This window comes from Polyodon spathula, chromosome 17 (assembly GCF_017654505.1).
Source record: "Polyodon spathula isolate WHYD16114869_AA chromosome 17, ASM1765450v1, whole genome shotgun sequence".
Taxonomy (NCBI): Eukaryota; Metazoa; Chordata; class Actinopteri; order Acipenseriformes; family Polyodontidae; genus Polyodon; species Polyodon spathula.
Window position 1 is genome coordinate 7995198 of NC_054550.1, and position 17986 is coordinate 8013183.

General features: G+C 38.8%; 1 protein-coding gene across 1 annotated transcript in view; it reads right to left on the bottom strand.

Moving 5' to 3' along the window:
* Positions 1-397: 397 nt before the first annotated feature.
* Positions 398-17986, bottom strand: part of LOC121329838 (low-density lipoprotein receptor-related protein 5-like) — a 61291-nt gene continuing 43702 nt past the window's right edge. The window contains exons 8-23 of the mRNA XM_041275728.1: positions 16596-16812; positions 16154-16443; positions 15626-15852; positions 14801-14985; positions 13761-14084; positions 12648-12847; positions 11843-12054; positions 9444-9634; positions 7197-7406; positions 6613-6738; positions 4720-4956; positions 3809-3919; positions 2691-2921; positions 1832-1974; positions 1584-1681; positions 398-818 (exon numbers count right to left, since the gene is read on the bottom strand). Coding sequence (XP_041131662.1) covers positions 557-818; positions 1584-1681; positions 1832-1974; positions 2691-2921; positions 3809-3919; positions 4720-4956; positions 6613-6738; positions 7197-7406; positions 9444-9634; positions 11843-12054; positions 12648-12847; positions 13761-14084; positions 14801-14985; positions 15626-15852; positions 16154-16443; positions 16596-16812 — 3264 coding nt within the window. The 3' untranslated portion in view covers positions 398-556. The remainder of the gene's footprint in view (positions 819-1583; positions 1682-1831; positions 1975-2690; positions 2922-3808; positions 3920-4719; positions 4957-6612; positions 6739-7196; positions 7407-9443; positions 9635-11842; positions 12055-12647; positions 12848-13760; positions 14085-14800; positions 14986-15625; positions 15853-16153; positions 16444-16595; positions 16813-17986) is intronic.

Consider the following 17986-nt stretch of genomic DNA (forward strand, 5'->3'; position numbering starts at 1 on the left):
CTTACTGTTATATTACAGTAGCATACAAACTTACTGCAATACATTCATGTGTGGATCTTTTAGACTGACTACATATCGAATTATTGCATTGCAATTTGAACCATTCCTGAGTTTAGTGGCAGTTAAAATGTGCATCATTTGTATACAATTAAGGCTTGCAGAAAAACATGGAATGGCTCAAATTGCTATGCATTTGCATACAAATGCATCCCATTGTATTTGATCAGGAGTTTGAAAAGTTTTATCGTCTACCTTGAAACTTCAGTATCATGACTGCCTTATTGTGTGTGTTGAACATCTGATAGCACGGCACACAGGTGACATTTCATTAAAAACAAAAAAATAAATATTTTTCTACTGTACAAAATTTCACATGTCCTCTTGCAGTACTTACAGTACTGTACAACCCCCCCCCCCCCCCCCGAAAGAAAAAAAAAACAAAATGATAAAATGCTCCACAAATGGCCTCTGCCTAGCATTTATAAAATAGAATTATCTTATTTTTTCATATTTAAAATTATTTACAGAGGCAGATAGAGAAGTCCTTGTGGGGAGGTCATGAGGAGTCTGTACAAGGGGAGGGTGGTGGGGGGCACAGGTGGAAGTAGCTGCGCTCTGTGGAGGGAGAGGGGGGGCAGCTCTCCTCCGCAGACATGTACTGGCTCCGAGGGGTGGGGGGCGGAGGGTAGGGGTCCGAGTCCGAGTTCAGATCAATGTAGTACTTGTTTGTCTTCCATCGACTGGTGGTGTAGTCGCTGTCACACATGTCAGTGCTGCAGGGTGTGGTGGGGGGCGCAATGCCTCGCATTAGATAGGGCCTAGAAAGAGACATTGAAAAGAAATGACAAATACATTGTGCTATTTTTCCTTTTCATCCTTCATAGCAATACAGTGATGTTGATGGCAAGCAAATACTGTCAGTATTCATTTTGTATTAGGAATATTGAATTCTAGCCATGCAAACGTGGTATTCAGACTATGCTACACAGTCATGTTATGTGCAAAAAATATATAAATAAATATATGTATAAAATGAAGTAGAAAAGTAGTTGATAAACTGATAAGTCACTGGTTTAATAACTGGCTACAATGTTTTGGCTTCCGCCTTCTCCAGATAGTATGGAAGAAATAGTGAAGTCGACTGATGTTCATTAATCTCTACTGATTGAGTATCCTGTTGGATATAAAGCTGTTTTCTATTTTTGGATTCTATGTAGCATATACTGTACATGTACACAGTGTGTATGTGTGTGTGTGTGTGTGTGTGTGTGTGTGTCTATATATATATATATATATATAGACACACACACTTTTTTTTTTTTAACTGGATCACACTTTGTTTTTTTTGTTTTTATAACTGGGTGAATCACATCTAAATTAAGCAATATCATTTCCTTTATTCAGCTGATTAATTTAAGTTCATACATTTTTACTTTTTCACAACTTGGACTGGTCTTATAAAAACAGAACACTTCATGAAAGCACATGGAGTGCTGTGTATATTTAATTTAAAACAGCCCATTCAGCCAGGTATGACACTTTGGTAAGTAACAGCAGCTGGTTTCTGCTGGAGAGACACTTACCTGTATGATCTGGTAGTTGAAGGACTATTGGAGGAATAAAACATTTCAGTATTGTACAGAGAACGATCGGTAGCTGGAGATGGAGGTGGGTTCAAAATCTGAAAAACGAGAATGAAATAAGGATGAGGAATGAGAAACAGCAGTTTGTTTTGTCATGAATAACACCACACAGCATATTTACTAAAGCAAGTTGTAGGCCTCCACAATGGGATTCTTTATGCCTCTCCCACTGCTTCTCCCCAGCTTACCTGTGGGTAGAAGGTTCCTTTAGTACTGGAAGAGCTGCTAGATGATGCTCCAGTCACATGGTTCCTGTCATACAGAGGGGCGCCGCTGCCACTGCTCCCCATCAGACTCATGGAACTCATCATGGACTTCCCACACGAGATCCCTGCACAGAACAGCATGGGGTCATTACATCAGCACTCTTATTAAACGCAGTGGAGCCAGACAGACATTTCTTCTTTTAGTCAACACATTTCATTGGAAGAATTGTATTATTCACATTATTTATTTAGATTAAAAAATTGCCTTTTTATACACTAGAAGAAAATTACCTAAACTAAAAAAATATCCTGTTTGTTTAACCCATGTACAAGTAGATATGTCTCTCATAACCTTTCCTATAATTTGTCTATTCAAGCAACATAACTAATAACAAATCCCAGCCTCCAAGACTACGGCACTGTATATTTTGTAAAAACAATTTGTAAAAAAAAAAATATACAAATAGGACTCCTTCAATAATTATGAAAATGACATTATAAATTCATATTTTTCTTGAGCAACTTACTATATGGTTAATAGCTTTGCTATACAGCAAGATGTCACATCAACATATAACAAAACTATATAACTGTTCATTAATTTTTAATAAGGGAGTCAGCTTCAAATGCTTTTTAACTTGGATAACACATTACACAAGAGCCATCTCACAGATTACTTTGGATTGACTATGCGTTTAATACAGGAGATTTCCTTTTTGTACTATGCTAAGAGCACCGATTCTTATTTTTCTGTTGAGAATCAGCAGCTATTAAATGAACATTAAAGCAGTGCTATTCTAGTTGCAGTTATCCATAACACATTACCAGCAGGGTTCCTTACCAGTGAAAGTGCCATGCTGGGAGCTTCCTGGGGCTATGAAATTAAGAGGGACGTGAGGAGTCCCGCTGATATATTCATGAGGAAATGGTCCATTGGGTCCTTTATAGCGACGACACACCACTCGCTGGCACACGAAATACATGGCTCCCATGACGAACAGCGACAGTATGATCCCAATGACAGGCCCAATGGCACTGCTGTGAGTCTGGAGTTCAGTCTCTGTGTTCAACTCTGCAAAGACACAAAAGAAAAAAGGTTTTCAAAACACGAACGTATCAGAACAGTCAATGAAAATAGGGATTAAAATGCCCTGTAAATGTGAACAATGTAGCACTAAATAGTGTCTGTATTCATTTTGTTATCGTAAAATGCGGGCACTAATGCCAGCACTAATCCAAAGTGAACAGTCCTCATAGTAGCTTTTTATGGGCAACATTCTTTCAGTCATTTTAACTACGGAAGTACTAACAAACAAGTTTTGGCTGCTCGGAAAAAGTAGAGTGGACGACAACTCAGGTTTTATATTAAGTTAACATTTTATGCAAAGAATATTACCTGCCAATACTAGCTATTTTTGTTTTAGTTCAGTTTAGCACTGTCAAGTGTTTTGTATATTTGTTTAATTTCTGTTTGATTGTTTCACATTTGTAATGGTTGTAGTGTTTTGTATTTGATTCTGTATTATTTTGTGACTAGGACCCTAGTGGAAACGAGACCTGGTCACAGTGGGCTTTCCTTCCTCTTATCTTATATTTAAAAAGTGCTGTGAATATCTCGTGCGCATCTGAGCAGTTTCTTGCCAGTTTAATGACTGCATTCCTGTCTGACCTGCCTTTGAAACTTGCTTCACTATTGTTGGGATATAAGGTTGGATTCTCAAAGTTATTTTCTCTGAATTGTCATTACCGCAATTTGTTTTTGAAAGGAACATTTATAAAAACAAATAATAAAACAGATATAGACGGCTCATAAGCCCCTACAATAATGTCAGGGTTGTTTTTTTTCTGGTTTTGGTAACTTCATCGGGTGTATTTTTGCCATATAATAAAAGCATGATTCTGATGATTTGCAGTAAAGAGCTCTGAGAATCTGGCCCAAAATGTGGACAGCAAGCTCACCGCAAAGCATCTCGTCTGATCCGTCGCTACAGTCTGGGAAGGAATCGCACTGCTGTTTCACCAGGATGCACTGGCTGGTGCCGCAGCGAAACTGGTTCGGACGGCAGATCACTGCAATGACAAACGGACAGCGCTTTTCCATCACACTTTGCACAGATTAAATTCCAGACACCTCCATTTAAAGACAAATCACAGTCCTGCTGTGTGTGTGCGTGTGCATAAAGCACATTGTATCCAAACTGAAATAAACCATCTGCTCCAACTGTCAAACTATAGCACATTGTAAACCATGTGCAAATATTTTCTATAACCCTGGCACAGGCTCTCATAGGCTGATCCAGGCAACATTAAAAATGCATGGTCTGAGAAATTATTCTTGCAGACCTGCACAGTAGCTGGTTATCTGGGGGACTTTCCAGTTCCTTCTTAAAAGTCTTCACAAATCAAATGTATTTCCACAGTCCATAGCCATTCCTATGGTTTTACATGTCAACACTTCATGCAAGCAGAAGATGTTCTACAGGCAGAACATTTTTAACCCTCTAGTGCGGAGCAGTTTTTATTATTTGTGTTAGACTAAGAATATACCTCAGATATTTAATGGTTTATTGGTTAATATGGGCTCATCTTCAAAAGATACAATTACTTGCACAATTTGTCTCAGAGAAAAAAAAAAAAAAAAAAAAAAAAAAAAAAAAAAAAAACATCGAAGGTACCAAAACACAAAACATAAAAAATGGTGCCGTAAAAAGGCTTGCTAACTTCCTCTGTAGTTATGGAAAACACACCCAAAAGCATGAGTTAAAGTAGCCTTCAGAACACCCAAATGTTGTGCTTGAACCCCCATAGTACATTTGAAAACTGTTCCTAAGTGGAGGTAAACATTCGAGAATATGTTATTGAAGACTCACTGTCACAGTCCTGCTCATCGGACTTATCCTGGCAGTCGATCTCCCCGTTGCAGCGCAGCCGAGACTCTATGCATTGTCCCTTCTCACACTGGAACTGGTTGGCGGAGCACAGCGGGCAGTTCTCCTCGTCGCTGTGGTCATCACACTCAAGAAAGCCGTCGCAGCGCCAGGCCATGGGGATACAGTCGATCTCCCCAGTGGAGCAGGCAAACTGATCAGGGGAACACGTCGGGGGTTCTGCGTGAGAAAGGCGCGGCATTAGATGGGATCTCACATGACCAAGGAGGCAGTAAAACTTAAAGAAACCAGCAGAGAAACATTGCAGGATTTTGCAGTCACTGAATGTGTTTGGTCTACTTAATATTATGGATGAACAATGTTTCCCTGCTTATGGTGGACCTACCAAAGTTCACCTATCTTGTTAGTGAACACCAAACGAACACCTGAGGTTTCTGTATTACTACAGGCATTTTTCTTATGCGAGAACAATGACTCCAAACATTTCATATTTATTCCATTGTACTTATATTGATAATTTGTATTATTTTAGGAACAAATTAAAAGTATGAGGAAAATAAATTGATAATTAGCAGCAAAAGTAAAACAACAACATATAAACTTTCCAATGCATTTGTAACAGGGGGGAACATTATTCACATTCTTGAGTAAACTGGCCACTGCATTTTCTGTTCAAATCAGTAAACACAACTAATAAAGAACTGAACATTTATTCCAAAGGGCCCCTGGCATTACTTATAGTTTCCCCTGGTGACTGTCGTTACATTTCTTTTCCATATAATTTGATTAAATGTTCTTGGTTGCTACCACTAGAGAAGAAAACATCAACAGCCATTCATATTTGACACTAGATCATAACTGGAAAGCCCACATCTCCCTTAACTAATTCACAAGCAGACCCACTGTCAGTTATGCCAAAAGTTTAAAAACAAAAACTGCTATTTTTGAACCAAACACATTTAATAACAAATGGCTAAAGATCAATACTTTATTTTTCATATAATCCTTGCAGTTGTATTTCAAGACTGTTTTAACAATGTGTGTCAGGGGTATTTTAACATTTTTGTTTAGACTTTCTCCTTTGGAGGCTCTTCCATTAATAAGTTTATATGCACACAGACTATCCTTTTGCGATATTTTTGTTAAACCCCCCCCCAAAAATCTTGGGATAGGAAGAAACAATGCTTCAGAACCAGTGTGTGCTTGAATTCGATTAAATCCCCAATCCGTTTCCAGCTTGGTTCACAATGCAGAATACATGGAGGATTTACAAAGTGACTCATTGTATGGGTAACTTAAGACTTGATTAGACTGTGCATATAAACCGGGTAATTCACGACTTCAATCAATTTAAACAAACCCTTTCATTGCCAATACTGCACTTTCTTTCTAGTTTCATTGAGCCTTTGTGTGGTTAAGCTTGGGAGTTCTCTCCTATCACTGCCTTCACTGCATCAGTATACTGGGAGTTACACCAGAGATCCTTCATTTCTTATTGTCTACATCCCTCACCTATGACATGGTCTACAGTTAGAAGTATTTATACAGGTGACTGTTGTACAGTTTTCAAGGTTTCATTTGAAAAGTTACCCAAGGGGTGGCTGGGGACACTAACACAAACAGAAAAATAACCTGTATTTACTCCTTCGACCCGTCATCAGCAAAAACATTGAAATATCTTGCAGGGCAGGCAGTTTATTATCAACATTAATGATGTTTTGAGTTTGTTTGATGATGTAGAAAAATAACCAAATGCATTTTGGAACTAGTCGATTATAAATGAAAGCTACAAAAGGCCACAAGAGTGTGTCAGAGTGCGAGGAAGCGGCCATCTTGGATGTGGATTGCTGATTGAAATCCTGGCCACTACATTACCTCCACAGGTGAGCAGGTTCTGCAGCAGTACCAGGTGGACTGGGCAGGAGCAGCGGGGGGTTCCGTCACCCTTCGCAATGCAGATGTGTGAGCAGCCTCCGTTGTCACGGGAACATGGGTGTGCAGCTGGAACAAGGACAATGACAATCAATGCAGGGCTTTCTGATTTCTGTGCTACATTTGGGTAGGTCACATGCAGCAGAGTGCAACAGAGTATACTACTGGGTACAAACTCTAGTTATACTGGTTTTGGATGAAGACAAAATATATTGTGCTAAAAAAAAAAAAAATATTGTACATATTATTGTATTAGTCTCAGTTCTAAATGGCAGACAATGCTACACCTTGTTCCTGAACATGCACTATGAAGACATTCTGAATACAATATTGCACTCCTCTTTCAGAAAGTCAGTTACATGTTTCAAGGTCTCTTGCATACTTTTTTGATGTTATCCTGTTCATCCTTCAGGCACACAATGGTCAATCCAGCAACTGGAATTATGGAGCCCTGGTGCTACACACTTAATACAGCTTGCTCAACTGCCCTGCTTTTTAGATCCCCAACATCCCTTCGATTCACTTACAGAACTCGTCTGTGTCAATGTCTTCCACTGCGTGGATCCCAGTGAGATGCACTATCCTCCCCTGGATCCTGGTCCTCTTGTCCCCACTGATTTTGTCCACACGCTCAATCATCTGCTGCTGCCTGTCTATCCAGTACAGGTGCTCTCCCAGCACTGTCAGCCCTGTGGGCTGGAGGATATTGGAATCCTGCAGAGTAATTCTATTTGCTCCTGTTGAAACAAACATCAGAAACTCCACTGAGCAAAGCATTTCCAGCCATGGGTTTGTTATAGTAAACAATATCTAACAGCCATTTCCTGCTATAATAACCAGCACCACGACAGTGAACTCTGTGAAAGAATTGAGAAATAAGTCACAAAAAATAACATCAAGTTTCCTCACGATCACTTCTCCTCAATTAATCATTTTTGGCTTGTTATCGATGAAGAGTTGCTGTGACTTTGATCTGGATGAGAAATCAAAGCCGTTCTCATGAATCTGATGTCAGTGAAGTGGAGGAGAGGCCAGAAAGCTTTGCTAGTGTAAGAGAAGCGTAAACAGATTTCCTTCTGCTTTGAAGAGTGCAACGTTCAACTTTAGTAATACACATCTTCCACTATACAAAATTAAAAAGCCATCAGAATAAAGTAAAGCATATCACCATCAGTTTAATGTATGTCTAATAATGGGAATGCAGCAGAATATAAAAGAAAACAGACAAAAGAACTAAGAAAGAAAAGTTTGAGAACAAGAAGAGGCCATTCAGCCCGTAAAACGACCAGCCCTTTCTAGCACATTACTTACTGAGGGGATCTAACTTAATAAAACAGTTACCACTGTGTGCCATACGTATGAAGTGATTTACATCAGATAAAAGGATGATAATACAAGAAAAGGGTCTTCCCCACACACTAACAGGTGAGCACAATTCAGTGGTGTATTATCCATATATTTCAGTCTAAAGAATATATACACTCGGTATAAGGGAAACTGCTCCTGCAGCCAAAAACATCAAACCTTTTTACTGTCTTTGTCTGAAGAATAAATCGGTGTCTACAGCTGCCTAATTAGAAAACAGATTGAATTACAATTTCTTTTGATGTTCTCTATAATCCACAGCAAACCCCCTTTTTTTCTTATTTGGAAGGAAGCTTTTTTTTTTTTTTGTTTTGTCTTTTATACACAGTGCATTTGGTTAGGCAAGATAATTGCTTGCTTTTTATAAAATTACGGAACAAAAATCACAGGTAAGATCAAGGATTTTTCCCTCAGACATTGGGTGTATAGGCTACAATACTGGTCTGGGAATGATGTTATCAATGTACAGGTGGAAACTTTAGGGCCTTCATCTACGGCACTCTCAGAAAACTTCAAAAGCTGAGGTTTCAATGATAAGATCGTAATTTCTTAGGCTAAGTGATATATTTTATCAATTGGGTTCAATTGCTTACACTTATTAAACAGACCCTTTCAATGTTATAGGTAATGCTGTTACAGCAGGAAATTGTACAGAGATGGAAGGGTGAAGCAGGAAAGGGCGTCTTAAAATGATGCTGCAGCTGTTTAATCTCCTCTAGAGACGAATTTGACATTTGGTATATAATGTGTCTCCACGACTTATACACACACACACACACTAGGCATCTAGGCTAAAATAACAGCTTCATAGCCAGTTCCACTCAAATGTTACCAGTATAATATTTTGTATAACATAACTTAATGAATAAGTTGTTTTTGCTGAAGTGCTTCATTTAACATGCACTACACAGTCAAATATCTGAATGTCTATGAAGGGGCTTGTCAATTAACCAAACCATTACACAATCCCAAGAAAACATGTATCTGTATTTTATTGTCTTTTGCAGCTTGCAAAGGGTTCTTTGTCCTTCTTACTGTCAGGGTGTTGGTCAGTAAATCTTAAAATCATAACCAAACTGCTTACAGCCTCCATTAATCCAGTTACCACATTCAACTGACTACTTCACTGAATGTTTTAGGAGTCAAATATGCCCTAAACCTGTAAGAAATAAGTTCTGAAATTGAAATAGTTATTTTATTGTTTTTCAAATATTCATTAAAAAAAAGCTAGCCAATGGTAGAAAGAAACAATTATTTGTCAAACATTTACACTAAAAGACTGAGAAAGACTTACAGTCTGAACATTTGCCAAAAAAATTTATTTATTTTTTTCATTTTTATTTTTTTTAATTTTTTTGCCGTTGACAGTGAATCCCAGTAATAAACTGATTTGGTAATTTGGAACCTACCAGACAAGTCACTGCTCTCGATGCGTTTGAGATCGGCATCCACCCAGAAGAGCTTCCCCAGCTTGTTGTCGATTGCCAGAGCGACAGGTCGAACGAGTCCTGTAGTGAACAGCACCTCCCGCTCAGTCCCATCCAGGGAAGCGCGCTCTATTTTAGCAGACCTCTCTTGCATGTTTGTGAAGTACATGTACCTGTTTATCACAAAGTCAAGGGGTTAGCCAAATTCTAATAAACTTGCTATATTACTGTTACGATTGTAATATTAAGTAGTGCAATCACAAACTCCTACAACAGTACTGTATTCACTTCTTCAGCTTATAATAACTGACCAATGTATATTGAAAAAAACTGCATTTTTAATGTAACCCGACTCAGGTTTCCTATTTATTTATTTGAAAAAAGTTAAAGGTTTCCTGGTATTAAGATAATGTGGTGCTTTCTGTTTCTGGTCCATGTATTGAGAACTGAACTGTGATAAACCGGCTGCACACTTTGTTGCTTCTGTTGATTAAAGTATTAAAAGTGAAAGAAATTTTATCCTAGTCTATTGCAGAATAGCACATCTCTATTTTCCTAAAATCTAATACCTTCTCTATTGTTGGTATAAATCTTACCTATTTCACCTATGGTGGCCTAATTCTTCCAACATTTATGTGTAAAGACCTTCTCCAAATCATTTTGGTGTTGCAATAAACATAATCAATATATTTAACTGCATACCACATATTCGTCTATACCATATTCAGACTACTTTGCCTGTAGGATAGGATTACAAATGAATTTAAAAGCTGTTCTCGTCTACACATAGTTCTCTGCTCCAATCAATGAACTGTAGGACCTTGTCCAACAGTTTGCTGTTACAATCACAAAACAATCACAAGTTCAATTTAACTGCCTGCAGCTGGCAACTTCCAAACAGAAATTTTGCAGTACTTGTTTGGTTTTCTAAAAATAATTTTTAATCATGTGTTCGTAATCAGATTGTGTTTCCTTGTAAATGTCAAAACCAGCAGGGCTGGATCCCACTGCAGTTCTTTTAATCTGTCATATAACCCCCCAACTGGGTCTTTCAGTGTTTATTCACCAATGCACTTGTGATGCCTGGGTTACTGGCACAAAACCTGGCAAGCCTGGCATCCAAAAACAACAACTTTCTACATGGTTAAAACACAGAACCAAAATAAATAATTCCACAGAAAAAATACAATTCTTTAGAGTTTATCTTTTCCATACTGCTCTGCCAAATAACCTCTTATTCTAAACATCACCAATCTTTTTCTTGGCCCTGTGTACCGTGTTTTTAAGAAAAAAAAAAGAAAAAACTGTCTGCAGCAATTATCTGCATATTTGTTGGTCAATTCCAAGCACACTTTGTAAATAATTTCAAGTGTATAATAAACAATGTAATGCATGCTGTTAAGAAGACTCTGTGCTTCACGCAATAGTAAACAGATGACTATTAGCAAAGTTGCCATGTAAAAATAAAACCATCACGATTCTCTTTTAATTGGGAGGAACTACTGATAAAAATGTGCAATATTTCATTACACCATAAATACACAATTTCGTTAGTTTTACTTTTATATTTTTATTTGGCTATAATACTATACCTGAAGTCAACTCTGCCACACCCAACGCTATCCATGAAGACTATAAATAACAGCCTAGCAGTAACTGTGATGGCAGGGTAACTAACAAAGGCTAAAGAATTACAGAGAGGACAACCAAACGCTAACCACTCTGCACTGCTGACCCACGAGCAAGGGAGAAAAAAATAAATAAAATAAAAATAATAATCACAGCAGCCCATCTGCTGCACACATGGCTTCAAACCCAATTTTCAGCAATTTTAAAAAACATTGGTCGGCTGATGAAAGGGAGGAATCCCAATCCCATTACTCACCTTAAAATAATACCTCATGTGTTAATGAGCTGTTCAATATTGAATGCCACTCCGCAGGGAATTGATTTCATACCTACAGTATGACACTTACTAGAAGAAGAATTCAGAACTCAACAGAATAGGCATTTAGTTGTTCTATGTCAGACAGGATGTTCCAAAGTTGGAGGACAAACAATGGTTCCAAGTGGGCATCGGCAAAAAAATCAATGCGTGACAAAGACATAAAACACAGAGTGATGAAGTCCAGGGTTGTTTATGTTTTTACACATAAAGTGATTATTTTTTAGTTGCCCATGAAGAACCATCATGTTTTTTTTATGGATTAACCATTGCTTTTGTGGTGGGGATCCAAAGTGAAAGTTTACCAAAGCCTTTATTGGTGAAGTCACTGCTGCAAGCTGGCCATAGAAATGCGATAATACACGTCGCAGTAGTGCTCTACAAATTGCAGGTTGCATAACTCCATATCAAGCACACGAAGGACTGCACTTCTTACCCTCTTTCCGCATTCATCGCAAGGGCTCTTGGTCGATCGTGCTCTCCACGCAACACCACTCCTATGCCTTTCCCATCCAGTCTGTTCATGTTGATGGTGTTGGTGGCTTCACATGTCCAGTAGACAGTCCGACTGAAAATGTCAATGCTCAGATCGTGGGGCTGCTTCTCCGGGTTCTGAATATGGTTGGTAGCAGAGACCACTACAAATGGCTAAACGAAAAACAAAGAAGTTAGTGTTGCTAGCTACTGTAGAAAAGTAAGAGGAGGCTACTTCTAAGACAACTTAAAAACACACAGAAAAAAGCTGTTTTTTATTAAAACATGGTTTCTGGCATAAGAACTGAAATCTTGTAAGTATTAAATCAGCTGTTGACTTCTAACTACATGATTCAATAATCTTTTAACATTTATTATGATTAATGAACTGTCTTTGAAGGAGAAATATTAATCTTACCATTTTACATACAAAGTGATAAAATATTGCAGCAATCCTGCTTTAGCAAGATTTACACATATCTGAGTCTGCAAGATTACATTATATTAATATGCATACGAAACTGATGAGAAAGGAAATCACATAGGTGCATAACTGAATATTAAAGTACGTATTCTGTGTTTATGAAAACCAAATGGTACTTTTCATCTGGGAATGACTGAATTTGAAATGTAGTATTTGAAACAAAGTAAGTTTACATCAGAGCTGAGATTAGACAACATCTGACAAACGGAAGTCAATAGCTTTGAGATTCTAGTCCTTGGTCTCTTAGCTGATCATTCTAAGCAGCTTGTCTTTTGTCTCTGACCTGTGACCCATCATCCCTTGCTCTCTTGACAATGTTCTGCCGCCCGTCCACCCAGTAAATAACGTTGTCAAGAGGGTCGTAGCTGATGGCCCGGACGTTGCGCAGTCCGTGGATAGGGAGGATGATGTCTGGGCTCTGCTCGTCCAACACCATGCGACTGATCGCCGATTTCTGACTGAACAGGAGGAAGCTGGAAGGGGCTGAAGCAAGTTTGAAAGTGTTACCAGGGAACTTTCAAAATGACCACTGTTTATCTTGTCCAGATTTAAAAATGATCTGAACTGTACTGGATTGTTGGTACATTTTCAATGGTGCTGCAGTAAATCATTTTCAAGAAAATTGCCACACATACACACAGTATATATAAAATAATAGATCTTCACTCCACTCTACACCATTAAGGACCACTCTGCTACCTAGATCCATAAACCCTGCAATAATAAATACTTTACTTGGACTCAATAATTCAGATTCTTTCTGTGTTTTGATATAACAAGTTCACCTATTTTCAGACCATGCTGGAATGCAGAGAAGTGCCTCAGTGCCTTTTAGACTCCTAACCAGCCTCTGAGTAAATCTGGCAAACTATAGAAGAGGGGGGGTTCAAATGTCAGCAATCAGACATTCCAGTCCACACACTTTCAGAACTATTTTCTGTCAACCCATTTTCATCTCTTTCAAAAGGGTGGTGTTTCCTGCAGAAAGGGTTGGTTTCTTTTCCCAGTACAACACACAGGAATAACAAATGTGTATTTGTGTTCTCTTTCTAGCTACAGTATCATCCTAAACTTTAAAAGCAATTTATTTAATGTCTACAGATTCAGAAAGCATATGCACAATCTGCTAGAAATTAAAAAATGCAGATAGTTTTGATGTGTGGTGCAGAGTTAACAGGGTGTGTGTGACAGCCCAATTTAACAGAAAACATGTTGTATGACTTCTGAGACACCCTGTATAAGAACAACTATAGAAAAAACTAGGTTTGTCACGAGGGTTGAAAGTGGGGCTAGTCTACTTGACCTAGTTGCTTATACTGTAGGTTTTACTCTGGGTTTTCCATTATACCAGCTTAAAAAAAAAATGCAATTGATCCGTCATCTTAAAAGTACTTACAGCTACAATTCCTGCCGTTGCCGTCAAGAGTGTAATGTGATGCACATCCACACTTGTATCCCTCAGGTACCGCCAGACAAAGCTGGGCGCACTGCCCATTATTCTGCACACATTCGTTGGAGCCGTCCTGGCGGGAGGAGTGGAACACTAAAATATCCATAACGTAGTCCAGATGCCCCTGGATTATCGTGCGGTTCTGCCCGTTGGTCTTGTCAGCTCGTTCGATGCTGCGCAGGTTCCAGTCGGTCCAATAGATATAGTCCCGGTATTGGGTGAGCCCAAAAGGGTGGGGGAGATCATCTGCAATAACTTCCCTTTCCAGCCCTATTTACAGTGAATACAAAATACAGTTGGTTTATTCAGCATATAGTATTTTCTTTTTTTTTTTCTATAGCAATCCAAATCTGCCACATTTAGACCTTATGCAGGGTACAGAATTCAGGGAGCTTTGTCAGTGATGATTTACACACTCTCTGCCAAAATCAACTTTTGTGGTGCATAGACAAAGCAATAAAATAATAAAAAAAATAATTATTTACGAAGAAAAAAGTTTGTAACAGTTATGAAGAGAAGACAGCACATCTCAATCCGACGCTGAATATACAGTTCGGTTTTGGAAGTTTTCCGAGCAGGGATTGACAATTGTACAACAGGGATGGAAACATGACTCCTAAAGCATATCATTTTCACCCATTCCAGGTGTCATTATGAGCTTGATTAGCTACAGTGTTGGTAACAAGCTCAGGTGTGTCTTATTAAACTCACAGTAAAACCAGGAATGAACAAACTGCTGTACAATAGGGCTCTTAGTTCCATCCCTGTAGCTGCTTTTGAGGGCTCTGTCAAGACCATCAAGCTCACGTTTTGAACCCAGGCCTCCATGAGTGTGAAACCGAAGCTGTGGCAACACTTACTGTGGCCTAATAAGGAACAAGAGTAACATCTAAAACAGAAAAGTTGTATTGCAAAAAGTTGCATTTATTGCTTGGTTGTTTTATAAAAAGTCTCTCAATACAAAATAAAAAGAAATTGGAGTGCACCTAGCATGTTGGAGGACTCAATCATGCATGTGTCCAAGTCTGTCCAATACAGCCTCTGGTCTGTGTAGTCAATAGTAAGCCCGTTGGCTCGTCCCACTTTATCAACTAGCGTGACGCTGTTGGCTCCATCCATGTGCGCTCTCACTATCCTGGGTTTACCTCCCCACTCAGTCCAGTACATGAACCTGATAACACAAGCAGAAACAGAACATTATAAGACATCATATGCCTTCTCTTTGAAAGCAGAGTACTCAAATTAGAAATACTTCACAGTATTCATGTTGGGAATGGATTATTTCAGTGCAGCGGATTTGTGCATTTTAGAAAGGAGAGGAAGACTCATGAAATTAATTGGAGACAAGTTGATGAGAAGCAACTACCCTCCACTGTATGAATTAAAACGGTGTGCTGCTTTTTATACAAAAAATGAGAAAAAGCAGGTTGCGTAGAGGATTTATACTAAAAAGAGGGAGTGGTTGTACAGTATTTGTTAGACTATTTGTTTTTTCTATGGGTCTCTCACTATATCGCTGCCCTTGATATATAGCAGATTTATATTGGAGCCCGGCACCCATGGAATATTGAGTGGGTGGTGTATTATTACAGATTTGTTATTTTTGTATTTCAAAAACCATTTTGGGCATATGAACCCCTGTTAATATTACATAACTTTAAACCAAATAACAAAATGTATGCGTTTCTTATGTTGTAGCATTAAGATGAGAAACAAACACTTAAGAGAAATAACTTTATTTAGATTTGTAAAAATCCAAACTGCAAATTTGAAAGCTGTCTTTAAAAAACAACACACCGAGACCCTCTTACCCGTTAGCTGGGTCAAGCGCCAGAGATCGAGGGTTGTCCAAGTCTTTCCACACGAGGACCTGGCGGTACTGTCCGTCTAGACGGGCTAACTCGATCCGGTTAGTGCCTGTGTCGGCCCAGTAAAGGTTCTTTCCCATCCAATCCACCGCCATACCCTCAGGGTAGTCCAGTCCAAACTCAATCACGTGCTCAACAGAGCTGCCGTTCATGAAAGCACGGCTTATAGTCTGAAAGAAATTAAAAAGGCACATTTCCTCAAGGTCAGTTCAGTACCAATTTAGGAGATTTTAAACACAAGTAACGTGATTTAAAGCTGATACAATTCGATGCTTGAGCAATTCCGGTAATTCACAGTTAGGCTATGTATTGTACTATACTGTGTAAAGGCCCTTCAAGATTTTACTTTTATTTTATGTGTATGCAAAGATATCAGCAAAATAACAAAAGGGACAACTGAACCGTATCTATCTATCTATATAAATGTAATCCTGGAGACAAATGAAGTTTTCAATGAAGCACATCCAGTACCTTCAAACTGACATCAGTCCAATAGATCCTATTATCAGACACTTCGAAATCCAGAGCAGAAGCCTCTTTGACTCCAGGGAGAGGAATGGCAACGTCGTTGTTGTGTGTTCCCAGAGATATCCTCCGAATGTCAGCTCTGCTGGTGAACAGCAGGAAGGCTTCAGGCACAATGCAGGTCTTCATGTCACCCAGAAGCTCCAGACCCATTGGACAGGCACACTGTGGACCCTGTGGCCTGAAGAAACACAGGTGGCTGCAATCTCCATTGTTGTCCGCACAAGGGTTAGTTCCTATAGAAAAAAAAAAAAAAATACAAATAAAGCATTACTATACAACATTTACAAATAGGAATTTTTAACTGGTAATCTTTATATCACTCTGGATATTAGCTTGCATCGTACAGCACCCTTGAATACATTCTATGCCAATGACAGGTTCTTACCAAATGCTTTAGTCACCCGTGTTGCTTTGAGGCCCATAAGATCTGGCAGCTGGTCTATGATGATCTCTCTTATGCCTTTGGTCTTGTGGACACGTTCAATGCTCCTTCTCTGCCAGTCAGTCCAGTAGATATAATCCCCCAGCAATGTAAACCCAAATATATGAGGCAGTTTATCTTCTAAAAGTGTCTTCCGGTCAGTGCCATCAATATTTATCACCTGTAAGAAATAAAAGGACGAGATTAGAACAACTTTTCAGAACAATTATTGCAAACAGGACGTTTTATGTGTAACAGGACTGAAGCTGGGAGTGAATCGTTGACCTCGCACACTGCAAGAGATCATCTAAACCACAATGCAAAAGAGCTGGTTTTGTCTGCATTCATGGTTTTAGGACCAGGAGTGTTTATACAGTTTAAACATTTTTACATTTTAGCTGAGTTTTTTTGTTTTCCCCTTTTCCTATTAGTGTGAACGGGAAACCGGTTAAAGCCAGCCAAATAAAAAAACAGCAGTCAGTCATTACATTAACACAGAAATGTTTACATATGCAAAATCTAGGACTTTGAGTAATTTGATGAAAACTTGCAAAAGGCTGTGAACAAACTGGTTCTTCAATTATCTGGGAAGCGGTGGATTTGGCATCAATGCATCACATCCCATTTACCCATGATACTCATTTATTTTAGAACGCTTGCCCCAGAGGCGCTAAGAGGGAAACACACCTGGTGGAGGCACAGTTAACAAACACAACAGGCTTTTCTACAGATGCAAGAATCTGGAAGTTCTCCAAACAGAAATTTTTGTATGAACACCTTTTTTTTTTTTTTTATATAAAGAAACTGCCCTTTTAAACCAATAAACTACTAAAAAAAAACATGGAACTATGCACTTAACTATAAACCAGACATACAGACTAAATGTCTGAGTTGGTGAGTTGGTGAAACTTGCCCACTACTGTATAGGTCAGTTTTAACAGTACTGTTACAGAAACAACAATAACGTAGCCCTGGCTGCTTGATTGAACAGCAGAATGTTTAACCACACAGAGGGGGAAAGAATGTGTGTGTCTGAATATCGTTCAAGTACAATTGAAATTATATAGGACTATAAAACAAATGCACTAGACAAACTAGAAAACACTTCAGCTTCCATCTTGCATTATTAACTGCCAACATGCTTTAGTTTACAAAGCTCTAAGAACTATGTACATCTACGGCTCTTACATTTTAATGATACACCGATGTGTTTCCAGGCTGTGGGCCCTCTTCATAGTTAAGGGACCAGCGCTTCGCACAGATCTGGCCCATGACTTGACATCTGAACATGCATAAAAAAACAGCAACCTCACACTGAGTACAAATTGCCAAGTCCCTTTGCCAGCGAGAAAACA